The sequence below is a fragment of the Perna viridis genome, chromosome 13, assembly GCF_037379345.1.
Source record: "Perna viridis isolate PV_CMFRI_1.1 ecotype Kerala chromosome 13, ASM3737934v1, whole genome shotgun sequence".
NCBI classification, from domain to species: Eukaryota; Metazoa; Mollusca; class Bivalvia; order Mytilida; family Mytilidae; genus Perna; species Perna viridis.
In genome coordinates this window covers 32,452,649-32,473,031 of record NC_142457.1, presented here as the reverse complement: position 1 = coordinate 32,473,031, position 20,383 = coordinate 32,452,649, and the positions used below count along the sequence as shown (strand labels likewise).

Genomic DNA, 20,383 nt, shown 5'->3' with positions numbered 1-20,383 from the left:
TCGTATTAATTTTCCCATAGAATTCTATAGTGAAGTGCATATTTTTAGGATTTTTTAAAAAATATGTAAATTGATTCAATAAAACTTTCACTTATGTAGCATTTCTAAGGACATGTGAAAAAATAATTTCCCGCAGAGAAAATAGGGTGAGTCCACGAAGATCGGACAGAAAAGTAGTCTTGAACTATAAATAGCCATTTTCCCTACTTTCACTTTCGTTTTACACTCACCAAACCAACCTTTTCAGTGGAACATTTTTATGATATTATGTTAGATTTACTCTTAAAAAAGTTCTTCATCTTCCAGTGTGATGTTTGCTCTATTTTATAAGTCATTGTTCATATCTTTTGATAAAACATTAGTTTGTAGAGAGGCAAAAAGAAAATGCACTATATTTTCATAGCATCCATGTTTTGACATACACCCGCTCAGGGATATGCAATACGATACTGGTACCACTACAGAAGTTTTATGGTTGTTATCATGAACTTGTGGATTGTTACAGTGAATCCATCTGCACCATGAAAACTGATTTGTTCAACGTGTCAGTTTTCCTTTCCTCTTTCGTCTACCCCGGACTTGACTTTTTATTAGCAACTTGGCAGGTGTTTCTAGAAAAGCAGAGGACGATAACCCTACCAGTGCACCTGGTCCATTCTCCCCTAAATTTTTAGAGGAGTCCAAGTTGCTAAATTACTTTTGTTACTTTGTATGTATTATTTTAGTTACTTTATGTTCTTTTGTGTTCTTTGTCTGTTTTCCATGTCTGGTCTTTGTCTTTGGATTACATTCTTTTGATTTCTGCTAGAATCTTTGTTCCCTTGATTACTCTTTAATATTTCAAAATAGCATCAGTACGTAGTCATAGAGCTCGATGACTCTCAGCATGTTGAAACTAAGCACACCAGCAGTTGGAACTCGACTTTTGTATGGATTAGGGGGTGAAACAAATCAGGCAAATTGATGTTTATGTTGAATTTCACTTGGGACCACCCCAAAATTTCTTTCTACATCTGCCACTGATGCACATCTACATGTGATATCCAACCTTCCAATAAAATTTCATAAAAATCACTTGAGCAGTTTAGTAGGAGTTGTGTTTACAAGATATGTGGACAGACAGATGGATGGATGGACAGACTTACAGACAGGACGATTGATGCATGTGTATACCCCCTCAAGCCTTTGCTTTGGGGGTATAATATAGAGCATTTTCACGTACCCAATACCCTAACAATGAGGGAGAGGTTGGCTTAAGGAGATTTTCATAAATTGATGATGCAAACAAAAATAATTTGGCCATCTTTTACTGTCCGATTGGAGGCATTTCTGAGCAGCAATTTGACAGACAGACAGACAGACACTTTAAAAACATTTTATGCTCCACAACTTGATTGGGTGAGGTATAAATATAAATTGGACCTGAAATAACTTAAGAGAAAAGGGTGTAATTATAATTCAAGTTAAGTGTTTAAACAACCTCTTTTAAGTGAATGTTTTTGAATGAACCAGGCAAAATAGGAAAAATCAGAAACATGCATGTCAAAAACACACCGATCTGACATTATATTTTCAGGGATGATTTCTGTATTTGAAAAGACCACTATTTGATCTCTGCATCACTGGATTTATTCAGAAAATTTCCAATAAAAAAACGAGATTTTTGACAGAGTTGTCTGCCCTTGAAATGTTTTTCAAATTTCAAATAAATTATAACTCAATCTACCAAAATGATATGGAAAATCTTTCCCATTTTTTCCTTGATTCTGGTTGAGAATAGTCAAATTAAACTTCCAAATTTTATTTCATACCATGTTTTACCCTTTGCCTGATTCTTATAGAGACTGATACATTACAAATATAGAACTTACACTTTCTTGACAAGTATGTAGCCAGGTTTTCCATTGGTAATGATGTAATAAGTACCGAACCATGATGCACCAGTTGCTGATTCTCCGCGATCTATGAATCTATTGTCCTTGTAGAAAACTCCTGCAAAAGTTTTTCTGGTTTTAGCAACATTTCCAAAAAGGTTAAATCATTAGTTCTTTTATTTTCGTTCAGAACAAATGTCTTCTGTCTTAAAAAAAAATCAGGGGTAAGTACACCATTTATGTGCATAAACAGTTAAACTTGTTATGCTTTAAAAAAAAAATTAGCAGGTGAATACTGTGGAAGTATAAAGGATTGTATAAACAATTTATCATATTTTTTTAATTATGGAGAAAATTCTCAGTTTCTATCACTTCAAAAACCCCAATTTATTGCAATATTCAAGTGGTGGATCCCAATATTCTGAAAAGTGATTTTCTGTATAATTAACAACATTTTTTTTTAGCATAAGAGACCTACCCCTGGGCCCTGGATCCACTAATGTATTCTATCTACACTTTTTACTTTCCTAACAAAGACTCTTAGATTTTACACAGAACTCAATGATTTTTTACATATAAAATCTTCAACAATTTCAAATAATTCAAGAGAATTACATTGTTACAATTTCTTGCATGAAAAGTGGGGGGGAGGATGCTCAGGACCCTCTGTAGACTCCATTTTTTGGATACATCATTGTATCTGGAGTTTTTCCCAATCACACATTTGGAGATTTCTAATAGTATTTAACAAACCTCCAATAATTCCTGTAAATGGATTCATCACATTGTTACTGGCATCGAGTCGTCCACCAATGTACACATATCTAACATCATTGAACACAGAATGGCTTTCTACAGAAATAAAATATCTGTACATTAGACACTACAGCAACACAGGAATCAACAACATATGTTATAAACAAAAATATTTACCAAAATTCATATGTTTTTCACAAATTTAGGACCAACATATGTAATAGCCCAAACTCCTCCATTTAATAACATACACCTTTTAACCTCCATTTTGCTTTGGATCAAAATCTAAAATAAGAGGTGCACAATGGGGAACATGTAATAAATATTCTGTGAAAGTTTCATTCAATTCCATTCAGTGGTATAGGATGTCTCCATTTAACAAATAACTAAGTCCATGTTTTTCTATGTGAAACCCCAAAATCGATTTGGATCAAAATTTAAAATGAAAGTTGCACAATAGGCACATGCAACAAAGATTCTATGATAGTTTTATTCAATTCAATTCAGTGGTATAGGAGGATCAACGGATAAGAGATAGGGTTACCATGTCCCCATATTAACAAATGACAAAGTCTATGGTTTGCTATGTGAAACCCCCAAGTTGATTTGATCACAATCTAAAATAGGAGGTGCACAATGGGAACATGTAATAAAGATTCCATGAAAGTTTCATAAAATTCCATCAAGAGGTACAAGAGGTGTTACAGATAAGAGATGTTCTGTCTTGTCTCAGTGGTAAGGAGGACTAAAAGATTTTAAACACCTTGCAAGGTGGAGGTATAAATATATATTTATGACCAAAAAAAAAAAAAAAAAAAAAAAACAAGCATGGAAAACATATAAAAAAAATCAAAGTGTAAACACATGCACGTCATATGATTTCTTGAATATTCATATGGTATATATGTATCTGGGTTTTACTATATATCACACCTCTAGACCTATATCCCATAACCACACCCCTAGACCTATATCGCATACCTTATATCACACCCCTAGACCAATATCACATACCTTCACAGACCATACTTGAAGTATAGTTAAAATATATGATACAATGAACAAGACATATTATACCGGTAGTCTGTATCACGTGCTATATCATACCTTCACCTATATGACCCTGTGGGCCGGTTGCCCTTGGGGTGATATAGGAGTCTTGGGGTTGATACAGCATGTGATACATATTTTGACATGTAATATTCAGTATATATAGACAGATTCTCCTTCATATAAGTTTAACAATGTAACTCCAGGATTTAGTAATATTAGTGATAAATCTAAAATCAAAATTATATTTAATAGTAACTCTAAACTTATCCTAAGAGTGTCCTCCACATACATACTTAACTGTTTTCAAAGTAGAAATAACCTATTGAAATAACACTGAGATATCATGAGCTATACTCATATGTTCCATTATTATTATAGTTTGGTCATAATCATGTTATACTGATGAGTTTGAGCTAATAAAGTATTTGTATAAAAAGTAAATATGTAATTATTTGCAACTGGGAGGCCATTTAGGGTTTGCATACCTGCCTATTCAGGATCAAGTGTAGACAATATTTTATTCAGAGTCTTTGCAAGAGATATAAGCTTATATTCCCAGTCAGCATTCTATATTCCTTGAACCATAGGCGAAGTGTATCCTGAAGGATGACAGGAAATATGAGACCATATCCTCTTTGAATAACAGGAAATAAGGGACCATATTACCTTTGAATGACAGGAAATATGAGACCATATCCCTCTAAATTGACAGGAAATATGAGACCATATCCCCTCTGGATGAAAGGCAATATGGGACCATATCCCCTTTGAATGACAGGAAATATGGGACCATATCCCCTTTGAATGACAGGAGATATAAGACCAAATCCCCTTTGAATGACAGGAAATATGAGATCATATCCACTTCGAATGACAGGAAATATGGGACCATATCCCCTTTGAATGACAGGAAATATGGGACCAAATCCCCTTTGAATGACAGGAAATATGAGACCAAATCCCCATTTGAATGACAGGAAATATGAGACCAAATCCCCATTGAATTTCCCAAATAACAAATATATTCTACTGGAGTGTAATAACATTTTTGCATTTCTTTACCAATTCAATCATGTCATCAATGTCAAAGAGCAACCAAGGGAACCAAGGCCTCAGCGACAATCAAAAGAACGCAATCCAGGGACAAAGACCAGACATGGAAAACAGACACACAAAACAAAAAACATAAAGTAACTAAAATCATACAAACAAAGTAACAAAAGCAAATTAGCAACTCGGACTCCACCAATAACTGGGAGCATGGACCAGGTGCACCAGTAGGGTAAGCGTCCTCTGCTTTTCCAGAAACACCGGCCGAGCCGCTCACAAAAAGTCAAGTCCGGGGTAGACAAACAAGGAAAGGAAAACCATGACCCGTCGAACAAATCAGCCTCCATGGTGCAGACGGACACACCACAACAATCCACGAGATCATGACAACGACCATAAAACATCTGTAGTGATGACTTTAACCTTGCAGCAACACAACCCCATCCCAGAAGCCCCTTCATTAGAGTCCCAGCGCAATACAAAAAGCCTGCAAAGCCTCGGCAAGCCCTGGCATAATGTACGAGTTGTGATATGAACACTCCATACGCATGTGCTGAAGGGATGTCGCCACAGATGACAGGCAAGTTGACAATTCTGAATGAAAAGCCATCACGTTTGTCGTAAAGTTTGGTCAATAGTCTTCCTTTACCATTGATTTCTAAGTGTAGGTCAAGATATGAGGCTGACTTTACAGTGTCTATAGTATCCCTTATCTTAAGTTCCTCGGGACAGAAGTAATGCACCAAAATCCCCGAAATTAGGAGAACATGCATGTTGTTTGTGACATAACACGTTTTTTTCCCCACATTCTTATTTCAGAAGACATTGGCTTACCACATAAATATAACTGCATACTTATCTTTAACTCCACTTATATACAAAAATCAATTTTCTGATCCTCTCCCATTCCCCTTGTACCCCATAGGATATTGTCTCATATTCCCTGTCAAGCTGACCAACCATATTGCAGGATAACCAGGCATACTTCACTCCAGGAGAATAAATAAACATTTACACAAAGTATTTCATTCTGACACTGAAACTAACACCAACAAAGGGACATAACCTTTACCAAAAAATGTACTGTAAACCGAGAAATTTTTCGCAGACATTTTTTTCACAGTTACTGTGATCAATCTACTTTTGTGCAGCTTGAAGTTCGTGATTTTCCCAAAATCATATCATAATGTTCTTAAAAAAAAGTATACATGTTACAGCTCTTACCACCTAAATAGTGAAAAAAGAAACTGCGAAAATTTCATGGTTTACAGTATTGTAGTGATCACTTCATCCCAAAAATCTGTACATTCATAATGTTCCTTACCTGTAATAATAACTAAAGGTAAATTCAAAATCAAGAAAACTGAATTGCAAGCAATTCATTCAGAGATTCTTATTTTTGCAACTTATGCCATGCTGATTAAGGCCAAAAAAATATAATGTTGAGTTTCCAATCACCCCTTTAAAATTTTGTAGGGTTGGTAGATAGGGATTTCTCTTATTTTAATTTTAATTTTTAATTTTTAAATGAAATATGTGTGACACCAAACTCAGAATACAATAAAAAAACAAATCTGCAAAGTTAAAATATGTAACAGACATAGTCCATCGCCAAGAGCACATCCACATGTATGTTTACAATCGATTCTAAATATAAAAAACCAGTACTTCTAACTTTTGTTTTTCTATCTAGGCAAAAAAAAAATATCTTTGGATTTTTTAAAAATTCTTTTTCTTCTGTTATACAGTCGGCAGGCTTTTTAATAATTTTTTTTTAAAATTCACAAATACAAACTTTTGGGAAGTGGGGTCTGAAGGAGGGTTGGTAGGGTGACTGGAAATATAACAATTTTTTTTAGGCCTAAACATGCAAAAGTTGAATGCAAAATTTTGATGAAATATCTCAAGAGACTGTTCGCTATATTTCAATCTTTGCAATATAAAACTAAAAATCCTCTAAATTTAAAGTTTTCATTTCATGTATATATCATGAAAACAAGCTTTCAATCAATATTAATATAAAATGCAACATATACCATCATGTAATTTAGCGAATACTGTAAATGACCTTTTAACCTTTGAAACAGCTCATGTGGGAAAGTTTAACATAATTGCAAATTTTGGGTGTAAAAACTCATTTATATTTTTTTACAGAAAATGTAGAAAAAAGAACTAATACGGTGTAATTTAGCCAAAAACCTCCCAAATATCTTACATTTCTATGTAGGAGATTCTAAATGTTTCATTGATTTTGTGGGACTCTCTCCCTTAATGTTGAAGGGTTAAAAGATATGTAAATGGATATCTTTTTACTGTTCTAAACTCTTAATTTTCTAAAAAGAACAATCCCAACAAAAGTTTCCACTAGATTTTAAGATAAAAATGTACATACGCTGATGAGCATTGGTTATCTGTTGTCCATCAACTGTCAAAAAGCCTCCATCAGCTGTTCTGGTGAACTGTACCACATGGTACAACCCATCATTCAACTTGGAATCAAATCTCATCCTCTGCTCACCACTACCGGTGTTGTAAATAGCCACAAGGTAACCATTTTCTAGTCTCAGTTCTATATACTCATTAGTACCACTGCTATCAATCCTCATCAAGATTCCGTCCTTTTCGTACGTCATGAAACCAAAGGCAAGGTTGTCCTCTGCTGAGTTCTGTGCATTTATCAAGTCAAACTTGATGATACCATATTCTTTGTTAACAAGATTTCTATTAAAGTACACACCAACTGGGTCTGAAAGTAAAAAAAGAGTTCTTTAAGTAGTACACACTAACTGGGTCTGAAAGTATAAAAAAAATAAATTTAACAAGGAGTTGTCCAACAATTTCGACTTATGAAGACTTTGGTAGGACTTATCAGCAATTGAAGGTTTCTTTCTATCTATCTGTAATAGTTTTCAAGATATTGGCTAAAAACTGTATACAAAAAGAAAAGAAAAAGAAAAAAAAAGTTATTTTTTACCTTTCAAGGGCAATAACACTTACAAGGAGTCGTCTAACAACATTGACCCCTTCTAGACTTTTGTAGGCCTTATAATAAGAATCATTTCAGCAAATGAAATAATTTGGCTAAACCTAACAGTTTTTGAGATATAATGTGCGAAAAACTATTGTCCTTTATTTATTTTTTTTAGTAATGGCAGCCATGGTTTTTGATGAATCAATAATCCCCACATCAGTTCTATGCAGGATATCCCAAGAAACATTCTTACCAAGTTTGGTTCGACTGGTCTAGTAGTGTCAGAGGAGAAGATTATGGAAAGAAATAACATTAAAAATTGCCAAAAAAAGGTAAAAAAAGGGCAATAACTTCAACATGGCTTAACAGATGGAAACGAAAAACGGACCTTAGATAGATCTCATCATGTTGATGATTTACTCAAGCCAAAATCTGGCTTAACCCAACGATTTTGGAGATATATGCGAAAAACTACTGTCTGAATCCTTTGTTCTATTTTTAGTAACAACGACCATGTTTTTAGATGGATAAAAAATTTCGAAAGGAGTTCAATGCAGGATACCCTAAGGAACATTCATAATAAGTTTGGTTCCAATTGGTCAAGTAGTGTCAGAGGAAAAGAGTTTAGAAGACCCATTGATCTGCAAAAGCTTGAAGTTTAGATATAACAGTAGTATATTTGGGTTCTGTTAAGTTTGGTTTCACTGTTAAATGTGATTGAACAGAAGAAAAAAAATTAAATTAACTGAAGTGAAATGTGTTTTGCCGTAAAGTCAATTCATATTAATAGACCAACTTACAATCAAGACATCTGGGTCCAAAGTAACCAGTCAAATCACACATACATCGTGGTGAATCAAAACCTGGTATACATAATCCTCCATTTGCACACAAATCGGCAGCACAAGCTTTAATTTCTGTGGAAATAAAACAAAGATTGTTATATACTAACAAGGTTTTATGTCCATGGGGTGTCAATTTTAGTAGATTTTGTGTGTACGGTAAACCAAGAAAATTTGGTTCCAGACGAAAAAGGAATTTCGCATTTGTTTGTATGATACAGAGTTGTCAAATCCACAAATTCAAGAATCTAGGAATGGATCATTTTCCCCTTAACCACGAAAACTGGTACCCACCAATGGAAATACTGTCACATTAGATTCTCCTTCAGTAATAATTTTTTACAGAAAATGCAGAAAAAAGAACTAATATGGTGTAATTTAGCCAAAAACCTCCCAAATATCTTACATTTCTATGTAGGAGATTCTAAATGTTTCATTGATTTTGTGGGACTCTCTCCCCTAATGTTGAAGGGTTAAAAGGTATGTAAATGGATATCTTTTTACTGTTTTAAACTCTTAATTTTCTAAAAAGAACAATCCCAACAAAAGTTTCCACTAGATTTTAAGATAAAAATGTACATACACTGATGAGCATTGGTTATCTGTTGTCCATCAACCGTCAAAAAGCCTCCATCAGCTGTTCTGGTGAACTGTACCACATGGTACAATCCATCATTCAAAATATTTCATCACTTTAGATGGTTAAATAAAGATTTTCAACATGTTAGCTTCAGTGAGCATATTAAAATCTTAATTTTACGAACGAAAGTGGAGAAATAGTTCAAATCAAGAAAAGGTTGATGGAGAATCGGCATCTCCAATTTAACCAGTAGAAAACTGGGAAAATGTAAAACAATACTAAACTCTTCAGTTACTTAAATAACAGTGTAAGCAACTACTTTTTTGTTTATAGCAATGAGAAGTGAGTTATTTTGGAATGAGTGATGAGTGAGTGAGTAATGAGTAATGAGTGGTCAGTGATTGAGCAATAAGCAGAGTGTTTGAGTGAAGAGTAGTAAGTGATAAGCAAACAAGTGATGAGAGGTCAGTTATTGAACTATGTGTGGCGAATGACTGAGCAATAATTTCAATGATTGCCCTTCAAGGCCAATAACTCTTACAAGGAGTCATCTTACAACTTTTAACCAATGGAGATAAACCTTGAAATAACTGGCTTTACCTTTTTGTTCTATAAATTGACATGGTAGCTATGTTTTTAAATGGACCAAACATCCAAATGCAATTTCAGTGGTGGATATCCTTAGGAACATTAATGCAAACTTTCATTAATATCTGTAAAGTAGTTTTTTGAGAGAAGAAGATATCTAAAGAATAGTTAAACGACAAAAATGACAACAAAGACATATGACAACAACGATCAAAGGGCCAAGTGAGATAAAAATAGTGGTACATTGTAAACGATAAATTTATCTGCCCTGGAATGTTCATTTACAGAGCATTTCAAAGAAATTTAAACACATTTTACCAAAATAGACATGGAAAATCTTGTTTTGTACCTTGATTTGGATGGTAGAAATAGTCAAATTATACAGTCAAAGTGGTGGGTTACATCAAAGCATTTTTATCCACTGCCTGATTCTTACAATCACTGATACTTAATGATCAACTATAATAACAGTGTAAGCTATAGCTTGTATGACTTCATCTTACTTAAATTTTCAATTCTTTTTAAAATCCTTTTATCAAAACAATTATTTTCCAAAACTTTACCATCAATTGCTGGTTTCCTGTTAAGAACTTACCTGTACATTCTGACATCACTGAAGCCTGGTTGTTTGCTGTAGAGAACAGATCAGGTGACTGGCCATTCAGATCAACAGAAGCCATACATCCCATGAAACCATAACGAGACTTGATGTTTGATAGTACAGCTGTATCCCTAAACATGGCTGTTGGAAGTCCTCCAATGTACAGGTACCCAGTCAGTTCAAGTTTCTGGTCACCAGGAATCTCAACATCCCGAGATGTGCCATCCACCATGACTCGGTAGTAATGTTTTCCACCTTGTGTAAATTCTCTAACCTCAAACATGTGCCAAGCATTGTCGTTGATTTTCTCAGGTGTGGAAATAATGACTCTCTTTACACCATAACCATTATTAAACACAAAATTGAGGTAGCCATCTACAATTTCTATAGCAATGAATTTATTTCCTGTTCCTTTACTGTACAAGATAACCCCAGAATCCTCTTTCGTCTTAAAATTGAAAGTGAGGCGGAAGCTGAGGCCCATGTAAAGTGGACTAAGTTGGGAGTAGACTTCACGACTGGCATACGTAACTGGTCTATAAATAAACTTATTCAGCTGTCCTTGGTTCTTGATCCAAATTATTTTGATTGATGATCCTGGAGACTGTGTGCGAAGCTCAGAGAACAGGTCTGTCCTGTCCCAGTAGAAACTCTGTGCCAGACCAAGATAGTTAGGGTGGTTTTCTACAGAAATTCCAGAGTCACCCACTCCTCCAAAATAAATCTTATCATAGCGTAGGTAGAAATTCTCTCCATTGATGGTCTCTGAAAAACAAAATATCATGTTAACTGTAATTGATACAATATCAGTAAAATAGTCTTAACAAGGTGTACCCCTAAGCTGAATAGTCTTAACAAGATGTACCCCTAAGCTGAATAGTCTTAACAAGGTGTACCCCTAAGCTGAATAGTCTTAACAAGGTGTACCCCTAAGCTGAATAGATGAATATTCAACACTGAATTAAGTGTAAACCAAACCCAGAAAAATCTGAAATCCTGTCTAAACCAGAAGCATTTTAAAGTCCTGTAGATCAATTTAACCATAATTTGAACCTTGGTAAACCAAACACCTATCCAAATAAGGGTAACAACAAAATTACAAGAGACTTATCCAATTCATAATCAAGTCAAGTCCAAAATAAATCTGACAAAATAGATATTATACCAGTGGCACAGCTGGTACCACAATAGTGCTGACTTAGTACAGGCATTTAAAATGAAATGGTGGGTTTAATCTAGTTTTTACAGTGTGCTAAACCTCCCTCTTTCATTGCAGCGTGAATATACTAGTGGTGATTACAAACTATTTGCATGCTATTTTCATAATTGTCATACTTTTGGACTTGACTTGATTATGATTGGGTAATTTTTCTGTTGTCCATCAATAATTAAAAAAAAAGTTTTATTTTCAAAGTCAATAAAGAACTTACTAATTACTGGTCTTTCAGAGTCAACAAACATTTCAAGATGGCTGCCACGTCTTTTTATAAATAGATTATGCCACTGGTTGTCGTTCAACTCAGAACCAACATAAAATACCTACAAACATAAAACAATAATGTTAACAGAAGAAATAGTGCAAAAACAATATGTCTCAACCAAATCATCAGTTTTCAGTCCACTTTATCATTTTTCACTTGTTCTTACTGCCTGAGATTTACTATTTCAGGCTACTGTCAAGATACAATATATTTCCAATGACATCAGATATACTGTGGTATCACACAATATTAACATCTGTTTTGAATGTCTCGATAGAACATCATATTTTGATAAAAATTTGAATTTACATTGTAAAACATAGATGTAAACATGCAAGCAAAAAGTTTGATTATTTTTTTCATTGACACTCTGAACTTAACTGCATGGCATTTAAAAGGGGATATATCTTTTTCTCATTTCTGTCACAAGAATACTCCAGAGTAAACTACATTTGAAAAATATAATAAAACAAATAGTTCCTGATACTGTGGATCAAATTGGACTATGTGGACAGGTTGGTCCCCCTAGGAAATGAAATGGCCAACTGCATTATCAACTATACATTAATTAAGTACTAGTCAATATGAAATTCAGACACTGCCCATTATAGAGGTGATTCATGGTGTAGAAAAACCCATCCAACAAATGATACTTTTTCAGTCTACATATAGTGCAAAAACAATATGTCTCAACCAAATCATCAGTTTTCAGTCCACTTTATCATTTTTCACTTGTTCTTACTGCCTGAGATTTACTATTTCAGGCTACTGTCAAGATACAATATATTTCCAATGACATCAGATATACTGTGGTATCACACAATATTAACATCTGTTTTGAATGTCTCGATAGAACATCATATTTTGATAAAAATTTGAATTTACATTGTAAAACATAGATGTAAACATGCAAGCAAAAAGTTTGATTATTTTTTTCATTGACACTCTGAACTTAACTGCATGGCATTTAAAAGGGGATATATCTTTTTCTCATTTCTGTCACAAGAATACTCCAGAGTAAACTACATTTGAAAAATATAATAAAACAAATAGTTCCTGATACTGTGGATCAAATTGGACTATGTGGACAGGTTGGTCCCCCTAAGAAATGAAATGGCCAACTGCATTATCAACTATACATTAATTAAGTACTAGTCAATATGAAATTCAGACACTGCCCATTATAGAGGTGATTCATGGTGTAGAAAAACCCATCCAACAAATGATACTTTTTCAGTCTACATATGCTATATTTTTATGCAATGATAGTTCCTTCTGTATACAGATCTGTATTTTTGAAAAAAAAACCATACATTCTCATTCCACTAAAAACAACCTAATTAAATTAATTCATGTGATTCAAAATAGAAGTTAAATGATTGGTTTGATGAACCAACGATGAATAGGAACCTGACTGGTGATCAATTGAAATTACAATTATAGTTGTACAGATCAGTACATGAGAATATTCCTTCATGAAGCATTTATAAGAAGGATACAATGATTTTATAACATGCAATTATAATGTGGAACTTAATTATACAATATTTGTCAAAGAAAACCATAATTCAATAACTATATATTATTCACATATGCAGCCAAAAATGCTACAAATGAGTATCGTATGAAGTACAGGATTATCATATGTATTAAGTGTGATATGATTAACATGTTTCAGTTTACTTATGATTTCATATGATTATCACATGACAATTATATGTTTTTTACAAACATATGATAATTATTTGTTAGCAAGCCAATAGTTACATATAAGAATCACATGGTAATCATGTTTTTTTCCATAATTATAAGACTGTCATATCAAATGTTAATCATCATATGAATCAAGCAACATATGATTATCATATGTGGCACTTCATGCTAAGTAGGTTTTTTTTTACAGTTGAAATTTTAGTAAGGTGTATTCTTCCTTACCATTCTTAATATGCAATTTTTCATTTTCCCTCTTCCAATTTTTGATAATAATTTAAACATAATGAGGCTTCTTTTATCATGGAGTTTAGAAAAGCTTTGTAAAAAAAATTGGTATAGATTAAAGATTTGAGGTTTAGGGAGTAAATGTAACTATTGCTGAAAGAGTAGCATATGAAAGATTTCAGGTACGGTATCTTGTAATACACCAAGAACACATGCAAAAGATACACACATATATTTTTTTGGTCGTTCCCTCCATGGGACTTGAACTTGTACCGCTGTGATATCAATGGCAATATTGCCTGTACAAAGTCCAGTATCCTAGATCACTCGGCCAGCTAGGCTATATAAAGCTTCCGCTGGTAAGGTCATTCTTCTTCACAGAAATAATCTAGGGCTGTAACTTAGTACACGATGTATGGTAGTACAGGACAGTTCATTTAGGTGTTATTATGTAGGATACAGGATAAATTAATGATGCATGTCACAACAAATCAATATTATACAAATGTCTCAGAATGTGACATCTCAAAATGTGATGACTCTATTTGCTACACAGCTCCATTGGATCACATTGATATACAGAAGAGAATGTAAGCACAAAAGGGTCTGAAAATTCCCAATGATGGTAGAACTGCCAATCTGCAAAGCAAACTTTACATCAATCCCTTTGTGGGACTCAAAACTCGTACTGCTGTAACATATATGGCAACACTGCCTGCACAAAGTCTAGGAGAAAGGAGAAAGTTCCATAGGACCCCTTTTGGCCCCATAATTTGGGCATTTTTGAAAATTTGATTAAGGCTGATTTCTAGATAGTAGTAGTAAACTAATATGATTTCTAAATAGTAGTAGTAAACTAATATGGTTGCAAACACAGAATATAAGATGTTTTTGACGAGATTTATGATGTTATTCCAGAAATAACAGTATGCGTTTAAGTAACTTTTACAAAAACTTTGAACTTTTTACATTTCTGCATTTTTAAGATGGTTTTTATGGAATGGAAGTGGCCACACATCTGTTGACTCAAGATATTTTTACATGAGTTGTAACTGACAATTATACACAAAATATATGAAGCATGAGCCATTGTTAAATGAGTGAAAAACTGCACAAAATTTGGTGTTTTCAGGACTTTGTAACAGATTTTCCCAATCTCAGCCATGTTTGAAGGGCATATATGACTGTTTATGTCAAATATTTACCATAAATTAATCAAATCAACTATAATACACAGTAAAGAGCTGGAGATACAAAACAAAATTATCCTCATGTAGACTTTGTTTTTTAGACCAAATTTTTGTCCTTACCGAACCAACCTCTTTTAGGAGAAGTGAGGGGAGGATATTCCCTCTCTACTCACTATGAATCTGCCCCTAAGAATAAACTAAAGTTATTGTACTTCTAAGCCTTATCATGATCAACGAAGGAAATGATGAAGAAATAACTAAGAAAGAAAGATTAAGAAATAACCACCACCATGACATACAATACCCTATTCCTGTCCACTAACCACCACCATGACATACAATACCCTTTTCCTGTCCACTAACCATCACCATGACAAACAATACCCTATTCCTGTCCACTAACAGCCCATACACACCCAAATACAGTGGAACCTGGGTAAACTGAACTCATTTTCGATTGTGTCTGGTTTAGACAGTTTTTTTTAGGGTTCAGTTTAGACAGGTTTGATCGTACAAAGTTTCTTACCGTAAGTGGGACCTAACAATAAGGTTTAATAAATTTTAAAATGACAAAATTAAACTCCATAACTGAACTGGAAAGAGTGAAAATTGACACTGTCACTGAAATATACTTATACCTGCTCATGCATTGCAAATAGTAAAAGCTGAAATATTTTGAATGTCTAAAATGAATACAGTACATATCATAATGAACTACATGTTATGTAACTGATTTTTAATCCTCATATTAAACTTTACAGCACAGTGCTGGTAGTAAGATAGCACAGTGCTGGTAGAAAGATAGCACAGTGCTGGTAGTAAGATAGCACAGTGATGAGGTAAATAGCACAGCACTCTAACCTGATAGCACTATAATGTGTAGCACTTTATGGGCCTGAGGAGAACAATGACATATTCTGGTATATTTTGCAAGTCTCATTACATGGCCATGTGATTTCATGAGATTTGTCCAAAACTTCCATTCCTAGGAAGTATTTGTTTATGTAGTAAAAACTAAAAACTTATCCAAGAAAACCCCTTATGCATAAATACAGTGTTAAAATATGATGCCTAACTATTTTTATACTGTGATAAGTTTAGTAATAGTGTCAAAAAGAAATTCTGATAACCATGCATCATACTGGTATATAAATTGGCCACTGGTCTTGAATGCTGAACAAATCTAGAATAAAACTAGACTTACAATCCTTATTATAGACCACTATGGTTGTTTTCAACAGTTTTTACAAATTGAATAGACCATCATGGTCGTTTTCCAACTCAACAGTTTTTACAAACTGAATTGACCATCATGGTCGTTTTCCAACTCAACAGTTTTTACAAACTGAATTGACCATCATGGTCGTTTTCCAACTCAACAGTTTTTACAAACTGAATAGACCATCATGGTTGTTTTCAATTTTTTTGGTTTTTACCCCGATATTGCTATTTGTTATACATACTATTTCTTTTGATTAAAGTCTAGACGTTATCAGTAATTTTGTTATTACCTTTCTAGTGATTGGTTGACTGACACTGATAATTGGCAGCTTCAATTTCAATAACAAAACTAACAAAAATTTCATAAATATTTTTATGTATTATTGAAAATTCTTTTTACCTGAGGAGCTTGACCTTCAACCTTTATCGTGACCTGGATTCGTCCATTAACTAGTTCAGCACGCATATAATCATCACTAATACTGGAGACTGTTTGAAAGAGGAAAGCGTTACGCAGGAAACTTTTAAATCTGAGCGAAATGTCATTGGTATGGGATTCCCTGTGATTTAAATATCTGTAAATCAGGTACCCATTGCCTTGGAAACCACCAATAACAGCAACTGCAAACAGATATCAAATTTGTCAATATAACATTTGGTTTTAAGGTCAAACACGAAATTGTACACATTGTCTTGCTAGGTATACCCCCCACTCGTGCATGAAGTTTGAATTGAATAGCATCAAAAATTTCTAACTATATGCCCCATTTATATAAAGCCACACAGCAAATTTGAAATCAAGCTATCCATATGGAACTGACATAATGGCAATAAGGTGATTCCAATATACAGTCCTTGAACCAATCTGTGCACAATAATTTGACAGATCAATGCCTGCTGACTAATTGATCGCTGATGGATTGACAACCAATGACCTGTGACCAATCTGATCACTGTTTTTTATGTAAAATGACAGATGATATGTTAAAAATAAAACAAATAAAAAATAAAAGTATAAATTGATGTTTGAAACTATTGGATCATGTAAATATGTGTAAAATTGACAAAGAAAACAACAAAAACTGTAAAATATATTGACCACTCTGTGGTCATGTGATGTGGTCACCAGTTTTATGGATCCATTTGACAGATCAAGGACTGATCGGTGATCGATGATCGATAACAATTGTTGTTGCACAGATTGGTTCAGGTACTGTACCACTTACACTGTTTAAGGATTTGTAAAATCTTCAGACTTTTATTTGTTTTGTAGAGAATGGACCAATTTTAAACATTGACAAATTCGGAAAAAAGGTGTTTAATCCTATAGTAAAAATTACTTGTTTTAACAGTTGAATTAAAAATAAATTACATAAAAAAACAAAGATAGAAACAACTACATGTATCACACCTTGTCAGTTATATACACCTGTTTTGTCATGATACATGTACATGTAGTTGTACCTATATGTATATGCATCAGTTGATATGTATACTTTATGTTGTTAATAACCTAAACAAGTATTGTCTTGTTGAAAAAGATAGCCGATGCAGTAAAATTTTGTTCTTATTACTTAAAAGTTTCATTTCATTCAAGAAAATAACATGGCACGCAAAATCAATTTTAAATACAGATTTTTCGAACGCCACTGAGTTATCAGCATTTGGCAATCAGGGAACAGAGTTGTGATCAGGTGACTTGCGTTTCCATATAAGAGCATCCTTGAGGTCAAACAGTAAAAAGCGAAACTATATCGACTGTGTCGGAAAAAGCCTACTACTCACAATTTTCACACCTGGTCCCAGACCAATTAGTGCCAGCACAGTCACAGTAGTACCTGCCGACCCCGTTGTAACACAGACCATTCAGACATGGGGTGCTGATCTCACACTGTTTGTTCATATCTACACATCCCAATCTTGTAAAGTCGGCAGCGATCCTGGGAAGTTCTGTGATTGGTCCAAACATATTGGTGTCTGAAATAAAATACATGTGAGACTAAAAACACAGTGAAACCAGTCTATGTTGAAACATTTTTGGACTTGTTTTGTTTTATAGAGGAGTACAGTTAACAAAAGTTTGATGTACATTTCAATTGATATACAGGACTTTGAAATGTGTCCAGTTTAGACAGGTTTCAAGATTAGTCAGGGATTTGATTAGACAGGTTTTCAGATTACTCAGGGTTTGGTTTAGACATGTTTTCAGATTACTCAGGATTTGGTTTAGACAGGTTTTCAGATTACTCAGGGATTTGATTAGACAGGTTTTCAGATTACTCAGGGATTTGATTAGACAGGTTTTCAGATTACTCAGGGATTTGATTAGACAGGTTTCATTGTATTTGGAATTCACATTTCAGACAAAATCCACAGATCAATTATAAGGAAATGTGAAATTTTAACATTAGCCTTTAATAACTTTAAAATATTTATATGAATAAAGTTTTTAGACTTTCAAAGCTGTCTTATTGGGTTAAGGTCTATACAGTTCCAAGCTTGGAACAATGTCTGACATAAAACTCATTGCACATGTTGCAGAAAGTCTTATCTGAAAATGTCCACTATTTGTCATGCAATATGTGATTTGAATAATTACCTGAACATTTTGAAAGAGTTTAGGGATGAAGACTTTATTTAGAAAAGGAGGGAGTGTGTATTCCAGAGGGGTTCTATAAAAAAAAAGTGTTCCAGGGTAGTGTTTGCTAATTTTTCCTATAATTTGCATGAAATTATACTAAAATTTTCCAACGAGTTGGTTTTAACCCCCAGACTTTCCATCCTAGATCTACTACTATGGTCATCTGCTGCGAGAAGTAAACAAACATTTGATAATAATATATATAGTATTAAACTTACTTGTATTTTCTAGTTTCAAATCACTGAAGCATCCAAGGAACGTACTCACATCCGACCATATGTACCAAGATTTAAATCCTGAAGGCATTCCTCCTAAATAGATACCATCATTAAAATAGGCCCCATTTACTTCAGTATTTGTCAAATCAAGTACCTGTTGAATTCCGTTAAATGAAATATACAATTGGCGACCTCTAACTTCTAAAATTACATTCTGCCAAGTGCCGTCATTCACCATTACATCTGAAATCAGCACACGTTGAGTTTTGGAGGCAAAATCCGAAATGAAGTAGAGCTTTCCGTCAAAAATTTCAAATGCCATAAACAGTTGATTGGTAGCTCCTTTCCTCCTCATGAATAGCAGAATACCTTTTGATTCAAGAGTTCTGAATCGGAAGGAGATTTTTCCACCAGAACGAAGATCAACAAATGAATTCTCATTTATATGCATAAGGCCAGTTTTAATAATAGAAATTGTATTGATCAGTGTGATCACCGTTGGTCTTGGTGGACGGGTGACTGGTGGTCGTGTAATTGGAGGGCGGGTCACAGGTGGGCGGGTCACTGGTGGGCGGGTTACTGGTGGTCCTGGTGTGATTGGCTGGCCTGGGACAATGATGTCTATTCCTGTGCTCCCACCAGAACCTCCGTGGATTTGAGAAATGTACTGCATCAAACTTATACGAAGCAGGAGATTTGGTAAATTTTTCACATACAAAATCTGAAAAATAAAATGAAAATAATGTAGCTAGAGTAGCATTTCAAAGACAAAACAAAATTAGATGTTATTTGTCTGTTATTAGTATTTGCCTATATAAAAGATGTTATATTATTATAGCAGCAATTATTGAAAATTCTGTCAGTGACATTTGTGAGATAAATTAAAAAAAAGGCAAAAAAATAAAAGTGGCATTTTTAATTAGTTTGATCTTTTTTCTGCATGATTGATTCAATGATGAACACAGAGCATACTAACATAAAGACTGAAATTCAACAAAATATAATAAAAAAAAAACCCCGACCATTTGACTTCTACAAAACTAGGATCAAATCTGATATAGAATTATTGGCCAAGATATAAATCCAAGTAAGAATGCATGTGCATCCAAAGCAATAATATACTGTGGAAGTACTATTGTTTGTGGGGTACCAATTTTCGTGGATTTCATGGGTAATGTAAAGCATGAAACTGGATTCCCAATGAAAAGGATTAACTTTAAATTGTATGAAAGGATTATCGAACCACAAATTCAAGAATCCATGAACTTGTGCTTTTCCCCAAAACCACGAAAATTAAAACCCACCAATATAAGTACTTTCACAATATCTCCCCCCTCCCCCTCCATAATAAATCAAATGGTTCATCCTTGAGTATTGTT

General features: G+C 33.9%; 1 protein-coding gene across 3 annotated transcripts in view; it reads right to left on the bottom strand.

The window, feature by feature from the left end:
- Positions 1-20,383, bottom strand: part of LOC148600357 (neurexin-3-like) — a 55,482-nt gene that overhangs the window by 17,858 nt on the left and 17,241 nt on the right. For all 3 annotated transcript variants that reach the window (XM_088558012.1, XM_088558013.1, XM_088558015.1), the window contains 9 exons: positions 19,005-19,725; positions 17,931-18,122; positions 16,546-16,766; positions 11,746-11,854; positions 10,310-11,080; positions 8,505-8,621; positions 7,126-7,479; positions 2,628-2,726; positions 1,872-1,992 (listed from right to left, as the gene is read on the bottom strand). In XM_088558012.1, coding sequence (XP_088414138.1) covers positions 1,872-1,992; positions 2,628-2,726; positions 7,126-7,479; positions 8,505-8,621; positions 10,310-11,080; positions 11,746-11,854; positions 16,546-16,766; positions 17,931-18,122; positions 19,005-19,725 — 2,705 coding nt within the window. The remainder of the gene's footprint in view (positions 1-1,871; positions 1,993-2,627; positions 2,727-7,125; positions 7,480-8,504; positions 8,622-10,309; positions 11,081-11,745; positions 11,855-16,545; positions 16,767-17,930; positions 18,123-19,004; positions 19,726-20,383) is intronic.